Below are 18,064 nucleotides of genomic sequence, written 5' to 3'. Positions count from 1 at the left end.
AGCCATCATTACTTAAACAGTTCATTATCTAGGTCTGTGCAGTACTTCCTTGTATACCAGCAGTTGCAGCATGACTGCTAGTGCCATACAGAATGAAAGTTAGTAAAGGAGGATACCATAATTTAAGCAAAAAATTACTTGCTGGTATTCATGAAAATAACTGAAAACCAACACGCACTGTAATTACTCTGGAGTTCCATACATAACCATTGAATAGGTTGTCAAAATAAGAAAGCCCGTTTGTAGAAGTTGAGTCTCTGTGGGACTTGAGGGCAAACCTACATACCTGTGAATCTTTAAAGTACATTTCATAGAGCTGTATAGTTTTCCTGCTTGCTTGACTTCCATGGTAAACGACAACATTCAGTTCTGTCCATGTGCGAAATTCCCTCTCCCAGTTAGGGATTGTTGACAGTGGAGCTATGACCAAGAATGGACCGTGAATGCCCTTCAAGAAGATCTCATACAGGAAGGTGATGGACTGGATGGTTTTACCCAAACCCATCTCATCCGCTAAGATGCAGTTTCGCCTAAAGGTAAACACACATCAAAAATTTTAATATTGGCATTCTGTACCAACCTAGCCTAACTGCAGCAAGTTAAAGCTCAAATGCAGTCATTTTATTTTTGGATAAGAATTCAGATGAAAGTTAGGAACTCTGCCGGGTTGTCACTGTTGTCTTTGCCCTGAGTGGGGTGACTCACTTATACTAGAGCCACTAATCCTAACTACAAATATTGAAGCCCAGGTCTATGCAATCACCTATATATACCTCAGAATGTCCTATAATCTACTGCACCACTCAAGTCATAATAAAGCAGCTACTATTATAAATCATTATATATCTATACTGGTCAATAAATCAATAAGTTATCTGGTCACATAATCCAGTTATTTAATCCTAGTTCTCCAGTTTTTCATTCAAATGATGCCATGTAGGATGAGGTGCCTGTAGCTAGCGATGTATCTGTACAGCCCCTTACTGTAGCCTGTGGGATTGGGTTCTGATTTATGCAAGTGACAGCAATAGTGTGTATATGCACACACCTGTAGGCCATGTACACAGATATTTATTCCTCAGCCAAAACTAGAATTTGTGATTGTGCCAAAAGTGTAGACTGCACAAGTGTCCCCCAATATTGTTGACCTCTCCAATGGCAATTGGGCAAGCTGGATCTCTCATCTGATCACTATTAAGGTGGCCACACACCATACAATTTTTTAAATATCTGTTCAACTTAAAGGGAAGGTTCAAGCAAAAAAAAAAAAAATGAGTTTCACTTACCTGGGGCTTCTACCAGCCCCATGCAGCCATCCTGTGCCCTCGTAGTCACTCACTGCTGCTCCAGTCCCCCGCTGGCAGCTTTCTGACCTCGGAGGTCAGGGCCGAATTGCGTACATTTTTACACATTCCCGCTAGTGCAGGAACATTAACGCATACATTTTTACGCGTTAGTGGTGCAACGCGTAAATTTTTGTTCCTGCACTAGCTGGAATGCGTAAAAATGTATGCAATGTGGCCCTGACCTCTGAGGTCAGAAAGCTGCCAGCGGGGGACTGGAGCAGCAGTGAGTGACTACAAGGGCACAGGATGGCTACATGGGGCTGGTAGAAGCCCCAGGTAAGTAAAACTCATTTTTTTTTTTTGCTTGGACCTTCCCTTTAAGAATTGCAATCAATTTGTTCAATCTTTCCCCAATTATGATAAAAATGATTGGAAATTGACAAAATTGTTAGGGTGTGTATATTAATAAATCTAACACACTATACAATCTTTAGAATGATTTAAGAAAAATATCTGGCATTCCGGATCGATAAAAATGGAAGAAAAAACGGGAAATTCGATCTGATTTTTCAGTCAAATGAAAAAAAAACAACAAAAAAAAACTTAAGATTTCTTCGGGAGATCCGATCGTTTTTATCGAATTGCCGTAAAATTGGATCATTTTATTGTATCGTGTGTGGCCACCTTAAGTCTGTTGTGCTCCCCGTAGCCATGGGGCACAGCTCGCTCATTCTACCCACAACACATTGCTTGCAGGGAACCTATTAGCGTATCTGTACAGCTCTCCTTCTCGGTCATCAACAATCGCTGTAAGCAACAATTGTGCTATGCCTGTAAATATTAGGCCTTGTATGGCGTATGGCCATGTGTTGGGGACGCAAGCGCACCCGATCGGACGCCATCTGCGTTGCGCTGCTGATCCCATTCATTAAAGGAAATGGTATCAGAGATGCGCTTTGCCAAAAATGCATGAAGCAGTACATTAGCACTTTGCACTGCTGCGCAGCGCGCATAATCTGATCGTCAGAAGTGCTCTGTATGCAATTCTGAGGTTTTTTTCTGATCTCACACCATACGCCCTGCCGAAATGCGCACGGCAGCGCGTATAGTCTGAAAGAGGCCTTACTGATATTTTACTATATAAATTAAGTTGTAGAATAACTGTAAACTTACCAATATTCTTCTACCAGTTATTTCCTGCACCCTTTTCAACTTGCGGCTTTATCAAATGTGAATCAGAAACCCAGTGATTGTCCCTTAGGGCCTGTTTCCACTACATGCAGATTGGATGCAGAAAAACTACTCCAATGAATGCCTATGGAAAAATCTGCATCAGAAAAATCGCGTTTAGTGGAAACAGGCCCATAGGCATTCATTGGAGTCAGTTTTTCTGCATCCAATCCGGTGTAGTGGAAACAGGCCCTTATTGATAATTGTCAGCACAAGTGGCTATCGTCACTATTCTACACAGGGCCTAAAAACTATGCTTAGCAGGGAGCGTAAAATAGGGGGTGCAGAGGTTGCGACCGCATCGGGGCCCTTGGGCTAGAGGGGCCCGGAGGGGCTCTTTCTCAACTGCAGTATTAGCTTTCTATTGGTCCTGTGCTCATAATAACCACTTCTTTACATGCTTTGAATGATAATAATCATTAAACTGCTCCCCATTCCCTTCTTGCACCTCTGACCCTGTATTTGCAATTGGCAGGTTTTAGTTCCCCATCCCCTTCTTGCACCTCTGACACTGTAGTTGCCATTGGTAGATTTTGGTGTTATGTATAGAGTGCTTGGGGGGCCCCAATGTAAAACGCATCGGGACCCACAGCACCTTAGCTAGGCCACTGATACTTAGCCTTGGTGTTTTCCAGACAAGCCTTCAGCAGTAGACAGTACTGAACTACGCATCCCATGATGCACAGAGGCGTGTCCGATACAGCCACAAATACGCCATGCATCAGACTAACATTTGAAATAAATAAGCCAGCCATTTCCAGGAACCAGGCAAACAGCACGTATCTTGTGTGTCATTTAATTATTGTATGCTGTCAGAAGGTAAACTTTCCCTCCAGCTTCTAGCCTGGAAAGTATGCATCATCTTTTAGCAGCTGTGTGCAGCACATGTAACCGATGAGTGTAAATCCAGCAATGATGTAGTGCTGCTATGATTCAGACTTTCTGTGCCAGGCTGAACATTCCCATCCCATGTTTATAGGCCGGGGATTCCTAACAAGTACAGAAGCCCAGCTGTCTCTAGGAAGCATGTGCTAGCGCTGACTAGGAATAGGACTATAGTCATTCCCTGCGGCTAAAGGGTTAAAGGAGAAGTCCACTAACTAACGATGGCATTTAAATAAGCAATAAGCAACTTTAAGCGAACCTGTAGGCCACAAATGGTCGTTTGTTATAGCCTGAATCACCACTTACAAAGTGATAGCAGTAAAGTCACACCAGATGGATATTTTTCGCTCTGTCTTAAGCTCACTAGCAATATAATTCTTTCCTGATTTTAAGGTCTAAAAGCGGAACAATTTTTCATGAGCTTTTACATCGTAACAGCAGGAAAAATTCATACACCCGAGAGATCTGCAGCAGGCCCTGCATGTTCCTTCCCTCTTTGGGATCCAGCACCGCAAATTCTTCCTCCAGTCCTCTGGGTGGCGCTCTACCACTATGGCATACCTCTCAACTTTTAGAGATGAGAAAAAGGGACACTTAAGCCACGCCCCTGCCACAACCCTGGCCACACCCTCACCACGCCTTTAGTCACGCATGCCATAAAGATTTTATAAGAAACATATGTTGTTTTATAATTCAAACCACACTGGTCCTTTCTATCCTGGTTCAGGAGGGTAAGGGTGTCCATGGGTGGTGAGGAGGGTAAGGGTGCCCGTGGGTGGGGATGGCCGCGGGTGGGGAGGAGGGTGAGGATGGCCGCGGGTGGGGAGGAGGGTGAGGATGGCCGCGGGTGGGGAGGAGGGTGAGGATGGCCGCGGGTGGGGAGGAGGGTGAGGATGGCCGCGGGTGGGGAGGAGGGTGAGGATGACCGTGGGTGGGGAGGAGGGTGAGGATGACCGTGGGTGGGGAGGAGGGTGAGGATGGCCGTGGCTGGGGAGGAGGGTGAGGATGGCCGTGGCTGGGGAGGAGGGTGAGGATGGCCGTGGCTGGGGAGGAGGGTGAGGATGGCCGTGGCTGGGGAGGAGGGTGAGGATGGCCGTGGCTGGGGAGGAGGGTGAGGATGGCCGTGGCTGGGGAGGAGGGTGAGGATGGCCGTGGCTGGGGAGGAGGATGAGGGTGCCTGTGGCTGGGGAGGAGGATGAGGGTGCCCGTGGCTGGGGAGGAGGATGAGGTTGCCCGTCGCTGGGGAGGAGGATGAGGATGAATGACCGTGAGTAGGGAGGAGGGTAAGGGTGCCCGTGGAGGATGGCCGTGGGTGGGGAGGAGGGTAAGGGTGCCCGTGGGTGGTGAGGAGGGTGAGGATGGTCGTGGGTGGGGAGGAGGGTAAGGGTGTCCGTGGGTGGTGAGGAGGGTGAGGATGGCTGTGGGTGGGGAGGAGAGTAAGGGTGCCCGTGGGTGGTGAGGAGGGTAACGGTGCCCGTGGGTGGTGAGGATGGTCGTGGGTGGGGAGGAGGATAAGGGTGCCTGTGGGTGGCGAGGAGGGTGAGGGTGCCTGTGGGTGGTGAGGGTGCCTGTGGGTGGTGAGGAGGGTGAGGATGGGTGCCACTGTAAAAAAAAAAAAAAAAAAATGATCGAGGCGCCAGCTGCGGGTAAGTGGGATGCGGGACACGTGCATCCCATTACTACCTCCCTCCCTCCCTTGGAATCTGGCCCCTGTGTGCCCCCCCGTTAGCAGAGCGGGCTGTCATTACCTGCGTCCATGCGTACCGATGTCCAGCTTCATTCAGCCTTCCTGCTTCCTGTGACGTCACAGGAAGCAGAATGAAGCTGGACATCGGTACGCATGGACGCAGGTAATGACAGCCTGCTCTGCACTCTAACGGGGGGGGGGACACAGGGGCCAGATTCCAAGGGAGGAAGGGAGGTAGTAATGGGATGCACGTGTCCCGCATCCCACTTACCCAAGGCTGGCGCCTCGATCATTTTTTTTTTTTTTTTATAGTGGCACCCATCCTCACCCTCCTCACCACCCACAGGCACCCTCACCCTCCTCACCACCCACGGGCACCCTCACCCTCCTCACCACCCACAGGCACCCTTATCCTCCTCCCCACCCACGACCATCCTCACCCTCCTCACCACCCACGGGCACCGTTACCCTCCTCACCACCCACTGCCGCCTGGGACAAAATCGTGACAGTCCTGACGAAAACAGGACGGTTGGGCCCTATGACTATGGTGAGATTCATATCTGTCTGTCATGTGGCAAAAAGGCAATCTCACCCGAGGGATTGAGAACCTCCGAGTACCGGAAGGAGGACTGTGAGGGTCCGGATCCTGGGGAAGGCAAGTTACTGTTTCACTGAACCTCCTGGTGGTCACCCCGTGTCAGGGTTGGGATTACAGCTCCTAGCATCTGTTTTTCACCCCGAGCCTGGCTCGGGATTACCTCCAAGGAGGTTAATCCATTCAGGGAATACTGCACACCGGAGAAGCATACTCAGTGCTGAGAAGAGCACTCGATCCACTGTGGACAGTTATCACTTCTTCCCCTTATGCAAAATTCTAAAGTGCTAAGCTCAGGCAGATGATAGGAAAACCTTTGTGGGGATTTAAAGGAAATCTGAACTGAGAAAAATAAAGGGAGGAGCCACTGCAGATTATGGTTTTCAAAATACTGTTTTTGTTTTCAGCTGTTGAGCTGAGAATCTGTATCTAATACCTTCTAAGGCCCAACCTACATCGATGACCCGGGGGAATATATAGATCGCATGCACTGAGGCAGCAATAACAAAGAGTGACGGATTATTGTAAATGGCTCTTCTTAATATCCATAACCTAAATACTGGTGAATAAAACATGATTTTTATGGTGTCCGCATGCACCCGCCAAGCTCACATGCAGCAATTTCAATAGTGTAATGCAAGTGGTTGATCTTTCATGGCAAAATATAGCCACATTGTTCTTAAAGGAAAACTGGAGTGAGTGCAATGGGGAGGCTGCCATATTTATTTACTTTACAGTTGCCTGGCAGACCTGCTGCTCTATCTGGCTGCAGTAGTGTCTGAATCACACCAGAAACAAGCATGCGGCTAATCTAGTCAGATCTGACAAGTCAGAAACACCTGATCTGCTGCATCCCTGTTCAGGGGTCTATGGCTAAAAGTATTAGAGGCAGAGGATCAGCAGGGCAGCCAGGCAACTGGCATTGCTTAAAAGAAAATAAATATGGCAGCCTTCATATACCTCTCTCTTCACTTGTCCTTAACCAAGGGTAAAAAAAGAGAAGAGAAATACCAGTTCTCATCAAACCAATTAGCAGTGAACAGTTATACAGACAAGTTATTTTCCAAATGACAAAGTGGCCCTTCAGAAAAGAGTCCCCGTCACTCTTGTTATGCAGGAGTAACAAAAACAGAACAAAGGGGGAATAAAATTATATAAAAACATTCTTCTCCCATAAATTGGTTACATGTACCCCAGACCTCAGCGTAGTAAGCCATGCAGGCATGGAAATCCCACCAATGCCACAACACAAATTGTTTCCACGACAACATGTGTGATACAAGGTCCAGATGGAAGACAGAGGTCATGTGATTACCCACTGGGAAGTTACAGAAAGTGGGGGAAAAAATTCTCCCCCTCTTAATTTGACAAGAAGGGGGTAGCACAAGAGTATATTTAATGTTTTACATCCCATAAACTGCTTAATGCCTGAATAAGACACTACCCTTGTCTACATTCGCAGTTTCTAGGCATAGCTGGAAAACTAAAGCTACGCACAAGATGCATCATGCAGCTCGATATGGTTTTCCACATTTTATAGTCCTCAGATGCCAATAAAACACGTAAGACTAAACTCTGCCATGAGACAAAGCCATTAAAGTTTACTAAGCCTACTGCGAGGAGAGCAGGAAAAAAAATACTTACGTGTTGTACCAATTGAACAGCAGCCAGTTCACTCCCTCCAACTGGTATTCCCTGAGACTGTTATTGTTTTTATACTCCCTGGAACTCTCCGATTTCTTCCACTCGTCGGCAGGAGGTCGCTCCTGTTTCAAATGCAGTAAATCCCATTAGTGGTTTTCCGAAAGACCATATAACTGAGCTATTTTCAAATAAAAACACTGCTTGGCTGTGCCAATTCTTACCACGCGTTCTGTTTCTGGCTCTCGGCTCTGGAGTTTCTCAAATTCTTCAATCTTCGCTGGATCCAAGTCCTGTTTCAGCTCCCATGTACTGTCCTCATAGGGGAGGGAGCACCACTTCACCAAGTAATGAGTCACAGGCTGCACAAGAACAGTGTCAAAATATTACCACTGACAACTCGCTGCCTTCTACTGCAATCTGACAAATGCACGCTACACACAGGAAAGCTAGACTCGCAAGCCTCTATACAGCCGCATCACCAAGCATTGCCACAGACAATAATTCTGTCACACATGCTTCTGTTCTATACTATTATGTGTGGTTAGATAATATGTTTACTGGAATATGTACATTTTTAATCCAATGATGCTACCAATTACGGTAAGTATGTTCCTCACGCTTTGACTTACCTGCTCTTTAAAGATGCAGACCAGAAAGAGGAAGTCTCTCACTCATAAATTAGCACCACAGTGGACCTATTTCGTAAGGACTTCTTATTCCACTAAGTTTATACTGACTGTTCACACAATGCAGATACTATTGCAGGAATGGGTGAAAGAAGGGGACCTGTCCATATGGTTTTACTTTGCATGATAGTGTGTATCAAGAGTTTTAAAATAGTTTATCAACAAGATCTCCACCAAATATTGGAGGGCGGGGCTACATACCAATATAAAGCAAAACATAGCTTAACTATGTATTGCTTTACATAATACTTAGCTTTTACATAAAAGTGGGTATGCTGAATAATTCATTGCATACTACTATATGTCACTATGTTGCCTCTATAATACTAGGTACACATGATGCATTTTATTGATAATTTCCATCATGTCCGATATTACTTCCGATCATTTTACCGCTCGATTTCTCATAGAAGAAACAGAGCAGAAAAACAAATCGAAAATCGATTGAACAGAAAATCGACCGTGTACCTATCAGAAGTCTGACCTTAAAGTAAATGGCAAAAAAGGCAGATATGTACTTATGGGCAGGGTAGGCTCTGGATCCTATAGAGCCTTCCCTGCGCTCTTTTATTCCACCGGTTCCAGCGCAACCCCCCCCCCATTTTAATTTCCCGCCTTGGGAAACTCTAGAAGCACTCATGTCCCCCAGGTCTTCTGAAGATGGTAAGCTCCACACTGCGCATGCGTAAGTGTGCACACGCCCGTGCAGTACGGTGCCACCAGTCTTCAGAAGCACTCAGGACACAATTGCTTCCAAAGCCTCCCGAGGGATCACAGACGTGTTCGCCCAACTGGTCGAATACACACAACAGAGGTGACAACACTAGAACGATAAGGGAGCAAGAGAGGACAGGGCAGCCTATTCGGATCCAGGGGCTTCCCTTTTTATAGACAAGTATCTGCATGTTTTTTTTAACTCACTTCACATTTACATGAAAGCCACCATGTAGGATCAACAGGCTAACCATACCGCTATCACTGTGAGGGGAACGATGATATTTTCAAAGTCACAGAGTTTACAATCATTGCAACTGCTGACCACAAAGGAGCTTCTAATCAAAATGCCTTATTTGCGACAGAAATGAAGGTAACAGTTATCTCAGGTCACCTGTGATGCCCAAAGCAACTATTCAGATCCTTTTATGGTACCCACAAGATACAGGGAGGAATGGATTGGTTGCTACTTATAACTCAGACTGCGTGGGACAATTCTCTCAGTTTCACAAAGTGATATGCAGCTAAGTTATACAATCTAAACAGAGCAAAAATACCATTCTTGCTCTTAAAAAAACAAAAACAAAAATAAATTGGTTGTTGGCTTTTATACCATGGTCTGTAGTAAGAAAACAATGACAGCTGCAGGCTGGAAGCCCATCGAAACTGATTTCTGCACTCATATTAGAATAACAAAAGCTGTCACGCCACTGGTTTGATAAGCCACATAGTCTTCTGTCCTGATGAATAAGGAGCTAACATGATTCATCTGAACTTATTTCATTTAACTCTACAATGCCTCTTCAGCACCTCGCAACGTGAAAATTGCTAAAAATAATGTGCTAATCAGGAACAACTTCCTTTCAGTTCTCTGAGAACTTGCTAGATCCTGAACCCATATCACATATTAGAAGGTCAGATAAGGAGATGGTGAGAAAAGTATCACAGATTCACTGCAGTTGTTACAATATAAGCGGTTTGAAAAATACCCCAAATACAAAATAACGTCACTTGAAAGTTTTCATGGCTGTCTAAAGAAATAAGGGCTTATTCACACTATGTGCTGCACTGTCAGTTTTGACACAACGCACATAGTGTACGATCTACATGGCAACATGGAAGTCCATAGACGTGGAGTCGGAGCAGTTTCGGGTACCTGGAGTTGGAGTCGGTGGTTTTATAAACTGAGGAGTCTGAGTCGGAAGACTTTTGTACCAAATCCACAGCCCTGGTAAGTATTAGACTAAGGAGTCGGAGTCAAGGAGTGGAGCAGTTTTGGGTACCAGGAGTCGGAGGTTTCATAAACTCAGGAGATGGAGTCGGATGATTTTTGTACTGACTCCAGAGCCCTGAATGTTACCATTCAAATTACAGGTGTGTGTTCCCATGCGTTATGATCTAACACGTCTGGGAACATTTTATCGCACTACGCACACCTTTCTCCATGGATATGGCTGCCGATGTCTGCGTTCTAGCGTACCACAATGTGTATTCTGTGCGGTGGCCATGCGATGGCAACGCATGCATGAAATCGCGTTTGTGTATGCGTTCTGTAGTGTGAATGAGTCCTTGGCCCTATAAAAAAAATGGATCCTTTTTTGGAACGGTTGCATTTTGAAGGGCTACGGATACATCGACAATTATGGCTTGATAAATTAATCATGTGTTTAACAATTGTTTAGCTTCTGTCTGCATACATTTTATACTTTGCTACGAGTACTTTTGCATTATTTTTTATTCATTTCATAGCTACCATTTCTACCTGCATTGCACACATTTTATACTTTATTTTTCTCTTTGTTCTGTGATATTCCCCAATTATGTTTATGCCAAAACAGATTTATAAAATCGCCTAGCAGCACAAGGTAAGCCGCCTTGTGACTGAAACTTTGGAGGTAATGCATTGATTTCAATGTCAACATCAGAAAAGATGACTCCAATCTTGCGCTACACCAGCAGCTGAAAACATACCTAGTTTAGCCCTCATGTAGCAATTGCCAAAATCCTAGTAAGATAAACACTAGACCTGATCTTAAATGTGGAAACTCCAAATTAGAAGAAGACTGCTAATACAAATAATAATTGATATTTAATAATAATGATAGTTCAGAAACAAGACAATAGCAAGTTTTACCTCTCCATTTTCATCTGTGCTGTTGGAGATATCCAGTATCCGATCGATCTCCACGTAGTCGGGATTAAACAGATCATCTTCAATCTGTTGACAAATAGGAAAATCAGCATCTTATTTAGTGCGCTCCTCAGGGAAAACCTTTCTCCACCAAAGACGTATCTGCGCCGTTAGGGTCACAGAAACACGGAAATCCGACTAAAAAAAACCCTGGAACATGCTAATTGAAATGCTACAATTCAGCAGGATTGCTCCCTGTGAGGGTATGAGACTCCTCAGACTTTGTTAACTGGGCCTCTTAATTACTGTGTGAAACCCTTTTACAGCAGGAGAAAGTTGAAGAATATTTTAAATGAAGTGTGAAATTACAATTCACTAATGAGCAATCGAAAAGGGCTTATAGCTCACACGGTTTCTTGAGATCTACAGCTTGCAAGAACGTGGTTTAAATTTAAGTGCGGGTGTCATTTAACCTCTTGGCTGCTATATAGAAGGCAGACGCAGTCTTACATTCTAAATGCTATAATAAGCAAGCGTCGGACATTTTGTCAACATAGTGTATCTGAGATGGGCCACGTGCACTTGGCCCTTCATTTAAATCTATGTAGATTTGTACAGCTGTTGCTCCAACACTGTAAATCTAACTTTTTTTGGCTGATGTATACGTTCATTCTTACGAACAATTTCATTATTGGCTGCTAGTTTTTGACGATTGCCTTCTATGCCATTTATACTATACTATAAGGAGAATGAAATTGCTTAATTATGACATAACTCAATAAATAAAGACAAAACAAATTACACAACACCTCATAGAATGGAAAGCAACTGAGGAGAAGTGAAAAATGAGGGCACCACATCACAGCTACAGTGCACGCTGCTTGTAATATTCAGCCACAGTTGGTGACACCGAAGGTCCATTTTAATGATAAACAAAACTGAAGCAAGAGGTATATGGAGGGTGCCATATTTTTCCCATTTTAAGCAATACTAGTTGCCTGGCTATCCTGCTGATCCTCTGCCTCTAATACTTTTAGCCATAGACCCTGAACAAGCATGCAGCAGATCAGGTAGAGCCCAGGGGACTGGCAGCGGCACCAGAAGGACTCAGAGGCATGTCATTGTGCAGAGAACATGCCTCTGTGTCCTATACTTTACATAAAATCCTCCTCGGGTACTCTTTAACCACTCCACCCCAAAGGCGTTTTTTACCCTAACGGACCCTAACTGCTATTGTACATAAAACCCACACATTTTATCTGCCTATTTGTCCTGGTTATCACAAGATTTTAATTATGTCCCTAGCACAAAGTATGGTGACAATATAGTATTTGGAAATAAAGGTGTATTTTTTCTTTGGTGTTTTTTTTCACCACTTTCACATGCACGAGAATGCACACGCATGGGAGGGCGCACGTATACTTGGGGGGGCGTGCACGCGCACATGCGCCCACAGTGGCAGCAGCACTGTGACTTATAAAAAATGTCCTGGAGCCATTAAGAGGCTCTAGCAGGACGTTTTTATAAGTCAGCTTGTCATTAAGTGGTTTAATTCTAGGTAGAAACTTTAGTCTCTCAATTCATGAACCTCGTTGGTTCAGGATATAAAGGTACCCATTAACAGTACAATATTTTCCTCAGATGCGATCATTCTATCAAATTGTTCAGAACACCATGCAGTATGTAGAGAAAATCAACATCAACACATTCTACAGTCGGTTTGAAGACAGAATTTTGTTGAACGTGATGTCATGATCGTATCTAAAGAGAGAAAGTGCCATAATTGTCCCATTTATGTGAACAATTGGTCAGTGTTCTCCCCAGGCTCTTTTAGCCGGGTGCTCCACCCGGCTAGTTTTGCTGAGCATGCGGCTGTCATCGCTCACCTCCTCCTAAGCTATAAGCAGAGTTGCACAAAGAAGCACCAGCCCTGCAATCTCTCATATTGCCCCACCCGGCTACTATTTCATGCCACCCAGCTGGAAAAAATTTCTTTGGAGAACACTGTTGGTAATTACCTGATTACTTACGATCCCGCAAATCTGATCGAATTAACGTACCTGAGGAAAATATACTACCGCTAATGGCTAAACGTGTGATTTACTGTGGCAGAAAATGTTGGCGCTACTTCTAGGGATTCTGCCTAACTTCAGTGAGTACTGAATATTTTAGGGAACATACAGTTGGGGCCAGGAGAGAGGCGGTGGGAACCTCTTGGACGTTCCTCACCCTAACCCTTGTGCCAGCTCAGTGTTCACATCTAAGCGACTTTAAATTGGTGATCAGAAGCAAAGTCCCACGTGGGCAATTGTCCAAATCCAGGAAGGACAGGCACAATCCTCTGCATAATAATCTCTGAGAAACGTGGAACGGAATATGCATCAATGGGCCTGGCTCAGGCCAGACAGGGTTAACCCTGTTGGATTAACAGATGTAACAGGAGGCTGATCGTTAGCCAAGACACAATAAGGAAAGTGCTCTAGCAGAAAAGCCCATTACATTTATAGCCAAGCCACATCATGGGTTAAACATGCGAGCCAGACCTCAAGCATCCCATTTGGATCTTCATATCCTTATTTGTAAAACTATTGCACGTGGTTCTCTTTAATAGCTACATTGTAAAATACGCCAATAAATAAACCTAAATACTGTAATGTATAAATGGCGCACTTCAGTAATAAGACTCACATTGCTGTTTGGGTATTTGCCATTTGTATGGATTGCACACAGGCTGCTTCTAACACACATGTGAGAGGTAAGCACGGTTCTAATCGTCCAATCAGCTAACAGCTCTGCAGGCAGAGGGCATATGTGCTCTTATTCTTGCAACATGCTTTGCAGCTAAACAGCTCATCTTTTTGGTTTAATCATGTGACCAGAAACTGCCACAAAACCTGATGGAGAAGAGAACAGGGCCTGTGGGTGTGGCTTTTGCTTGCCGTTCAGAATGCATGTTACGGGGCAGAGCTATGTGAAAAGATTGCAGCCTGCAGCTCTGGAAATGTGTGATTCATCAAGGGGCTTACTGATCAGATACTTTACTATATGAGTGATTTATATGGCATCAGTTAACCGAGGAAATTATATGCAGATATCAGTATACTCTGCCACTGACAGCCTACATGGGATTGGGTGCAACTTTATCCTTAGATTTGGGCTTTACGATCAGTGAACCCGGCCATCTCCTGCTTACACAATTGAAAATGCAGCACAGTCACGCTTCATATTGGAGAGCGCAGGCATGAAATACACCATAGTAGGTGTTGCTACTATTTCCCAGAGCCTCGGTGATCCCCTGGATGATCTACTCCACCCATAACTAAAATCATTTTTGGTGAAGATCATCAAGTCCAACTCCAGCGCTAGAAAATAAGGCAGGCTGCCATCCAGCAGCCTATAATTACATGTGATTGTAGCAATTATTTCATGCCACTATTTTCTGTAAGTGATATGGACATCTCCTATGCTACAACATTTTCTGACTCAGAGCTACAGCTTGCCTAGATAAATATGTCAGGAGAAGCAATTATACCACTGGATGCAGTGTGTGCCCATAGAGGTGCCCAGCCTCAGAGCCAGCCTAGCACCCAGCATCACTGGCAGACAAATAAGGACTGGAGTGGGCAAATCCACCTTCAGCCTCACCCTCATCACTGCTGTTACAGCCCACCTTCAGCCACATCCTTGTCGCTGCTTCTGTTACAGCCCACCTTCAGCCACACCCTTGTCGCTGCTTCTGTTACAGCCCACCTTCAGCCACACCCTTGTCTCTGCTTTTGTTACAGCCCACCTTCAGCCACACCCTTGTCGCTGCTTCTGTTACAGCCCACCTTCAGCCACACCCTTGTCGCTGCTTCTGTTACAGCCCACCTTCAGTCACACCCTTGTCGCTGCTTCTGTTACAGCTCACCTTCAGCCACACCCTTGTCGCTGCTTCTGTTACAGCCCACCTTCAGCCACACCCTTGTCTCTGCTTTCGTTACAGCCCACCTTCAGCCACACCCTTGTCGCTGCTTCTGTTACAGCCCACCTTCAGTCACACCCTTGTCGCTGCTTCTGTTACAGCCCACCTTCAGTCACACCCTTGTCGCTGCTTTTGCTACAGCTCACCTTCAGCCACACCCTTGTCACTGCTTCTGTTACAGCCCACCTTCAGCCACACCCTTGTCTCTGCTTTCGTTACAGCCCACCTTCAGCCACACCCTTGTCGCTGCTTCTGTTACAGCCCACCTTCAGCCACACCCTTGTCGCTGCTTGTTACAGCCCACCTTCAGCCACACCCATGTCACTGCTTCTGTTACAGCCCACCTTCAGCACCTCCCCTCCCCCCACTACCTGAAAATACAAGTTGTACAGCAGTCCCACAGGCACTCACGAACATGTATTACCTGAACCACTTTTATTCTCTGTTTTTTTTCACTTATCAAGTAGATTTCTATTTCAATTTGCCTCATTCAATTTAGGTTTGGTTGGGCTTTAACGACATCCAGTTACAAAAGAGCGCGTGTAGTGAAAATATAAGCTATAAATTTTTGCACTGAAGTGCGGTTACCCATTAAAGTGATTTATTTGACATCAGCTAATGTAGGAATTTACACACAGATAAAAGCAAGCTCTGCCACCGAGTGCCCATACTGCTGTAAGATAATATCCATGCCTGAAGATTGGTTTACACTCGTCTCACATGAACCAATATCTAAGATGCTACGCACACCACCTATGTCATCGGCTCCTTTTCACTGCATAATATGGATTAAAGGGAATCTGAAGTGAAAATAAACTTATGAGAATGAATTGTATGTGTAGTACAGCTAAAAAATAGAACATTAGCAGCAAAGAACAGAGTCTCATATAGTTTAAAGCACAGGAAGAGTTAAGAAACTTCAGTTATCTACGCAAAAGAGCTGCTCAGAGCTCTCTGACCAAGATGGGTTGGAGACGGTCCTATTTTCTGAAGCACGTATACATCAAAAACAGTGAGACACGCCTCAGATACGGTTCTACTACAAGGGGGTTCAAATGGTCATTAGCCTCGCTCTGTTTCAGAGTTTAAAAAACAATGGCCTCAATTCACTAAGATCATGCTGGAAATAATAAGGCAAGAAAAAACGTACCACCACACAGTGAGAGAGTTATCTTATTGCTTCATTCCTTAAAGAGACACTGAAGCGAGAATAATTCTTGCTTCAGAGCTCATAGTTAGCAGGGGCAAGTGTGCCCCTGCTAAAACGCCGCTATCCCGCGGCTAAACAGGGGTCCCTTCACCCCCAAACCCCCCCGCAAAATCAACGACCAAATTGGTTGTATATTTTGCTGCTCCTAGAGGCAGGGCTAACGGCTGCAGCCCTGCCTCTAGTCGCGTCTATCAGCGGCGCATCGCCGCCTCTCCCCCGCCCCTCTCAGTGAAGGAAGACAGAGGGGCGGGGGAGAGGCGGAGATACGCGCTAACAGACACGCGTGGGGCAGGGCTGCGGCGGTTAGCCCTGCCTCAACCAGGAAGAGATCCCCGGCTGCACGGAGGGGTTTTCAGGGGGTAAGTGACCCCAGTTTAGCCGCGCGATAGCGGCGTTTTAGCAGGGGCACACATGCCCCTGCTAACTATGAGCTCTGAAGCGAGATTTATTCTCGCTTCAGAGTCTCTTTAAGTGGTTAAAGTATACCCGAGGTGACGTGATAGACATGTGTATGCACAGTACCAAGCATACAAATAACTAGGCTGCATTTCTGTCAACTGGCAGTTGCTGCCCAGTTGGGACCAAGTCAGACTATAGCATAACCCTCACTGATAGGAAATTTCAGCCATAAAACTTTTGCCTAAAAGAGAAAAGTGTCTGAGTGCAGGGGTTATATTAAAAAAAGGGTCAATAGTTCAAATATTTTAGCTCTGGGACACAGAAAGACTGTCATTGAGCAGAGACAACGAAAAACATATCTACTTTTTCAATTTTTAAACATAAAATAAAACTCTGATATAAAAAAAAAAAAAAAAAGCCATTTTCAGAAGTCAAAGGATCACTACAATTGTCTATCTCATCAGTTTTATTTCACCTCGGGTTTACTCTAAACCCGTCAAATTGCTGATACAACTGCACACAAGCAACAGGTAAACTTTAATGCGACCATCAAAAGCTTCTAAACTTTGATCCTCCACAGAAGGAAAGTTTACAATACAGACAGAGCACTGGAACAGCGTGGCCAGCCAGTCGGGAGAAAAAGAGTAAACACAGCAACGCAATCATAACTATAATAAAAATAATAAGGGTGCCAGCGGTATGAAAGGGTCACGCAAGTCTACGCACAAATAATCCACCCCTTGAACTCAACAGCATTCTGCTTCAACCACACAGTTGTAATTACAGAAGTTTTTCCTGGAAAATCATTCCACTTGTGAATCACACAATTCAGCAAATTTCCTAGAAAAGATAGCCGCCCGTCAATATTTGAGGACATGCCACATTTTTTTTTGTATCATGAGACAGAGAGACCACCACATGCATCCTGACAGCAGGAAGCCAGCCAACTTCCTGTTTGTGCAATACACAGTTTATGAAAGTTTCAGCAAAGACTAGGAAATCTGAAAAGCACCATCTGGAACAAAGCAAAGTGAGGCTGGCACTTATGCAGTGCTGAGTGTGGAAGCCAGCAGGAAGCCTAACCGTGCATCTTACCTCAGAGAGGAACTTGTTCTGGCCTTGCTTGGCCCGAAAACGCTTAATTTTCTGCTGGATCCTCTTGTCTTTCTCAAGGTCATCCAGCGTGGCCCACTGGCAGTGCAAATAAGAACTACGGAAAGAGAAAAGGTGTCAATGGAAAAGGATTAAACTGTTTTGTATGTAGTGCTGGCCATGCATAGGCTGACTGAGGGATGACTGCTACTGAACCAATAATTTCATTCTTGCTTACAATCATCAGGCATCAACAATGGTTTCAGCTCGTGCCATTTATTGCTTATGTTTAAAGTGCTATTTTTCTTTACAGCTTAAAGTGATAAAACCGTTACAAACATAGAATAATTTTTCAGTATGGTGCACAATAGGGGGTTCTAAAGAGCTCCCAGAACACCTCACACTCTGTAGAGTCTCACTCCTCCTGCTGCAAAGTTCAAGTTTTGCTTCTCATACTTCACCCCCTCTAAAGTAAAATATTTTGCAATAGAAAGAAGGAGGACATTCTACAATGGCTGTTGCAGGGTGGGATCCCTAGGG

At 44.9% G+C, this 18,064-nt stretch overlaps 1 protein-coding gene across 2 annotated transcripts in view; it reads right to left on the bottom strand.

Annotated features, from left to right (window-relative positions):
• Nucleotides 1–18,064, bottom strand: part of CHD7 (chromodomain helicase DNA binding protein 7) — a 257,707-nt gene that overhangs the window by 75,569 nt on the left and 164,074 nt on the right. For both annotated transcript variants that reach the window (XM_068237430.1, XM_068237431.1), the window contains 5 exons: nucleotides 17,528–17,642; nucleotides 10,863–10,946; nucleotides 7,550–7,687; nucleotides 7,329–7,450; nucleotides 287–530 (listed from right to left, as the gene is read on the bottom strand). In XM_068237430.1, coding sequence (XP_068093531.1) covers nucleotides 287–530; nucleotides 7,329–7,450; nucleotides 7,550–7,687; nucleotides 10,863–10,946; nucleotides 17,528–17,642 — 703 coding nt within the window. The remainder of the gene's footprint in view (nucleotides 1–286; nucleotides 531–7,328; nucleotides 7,451–7,549; nucleotides 7,688–10,862; nucleotides 10,947–17,527; nucleotides 17,643–18,064) is intronic.

Source organism: Hyperolius riggenbachi, chromosome 5 (assembly GCF_040937935.1).
Source record: "Hyperolius riggenbachi isolate aHypRig1 chromosome 5, aHypRig1.pri, whole genome shotgun sequence".
Taxonomy (NCBI): Eukaryota; Metazoa; Chordata; class Amphibia; order Anura; family Hyperoliidae; genus Hyperolius; species Hyperolius riggenbachi.
This window is presented reverse-complemented; position numbering and strand designations above follow the sequence as displayed.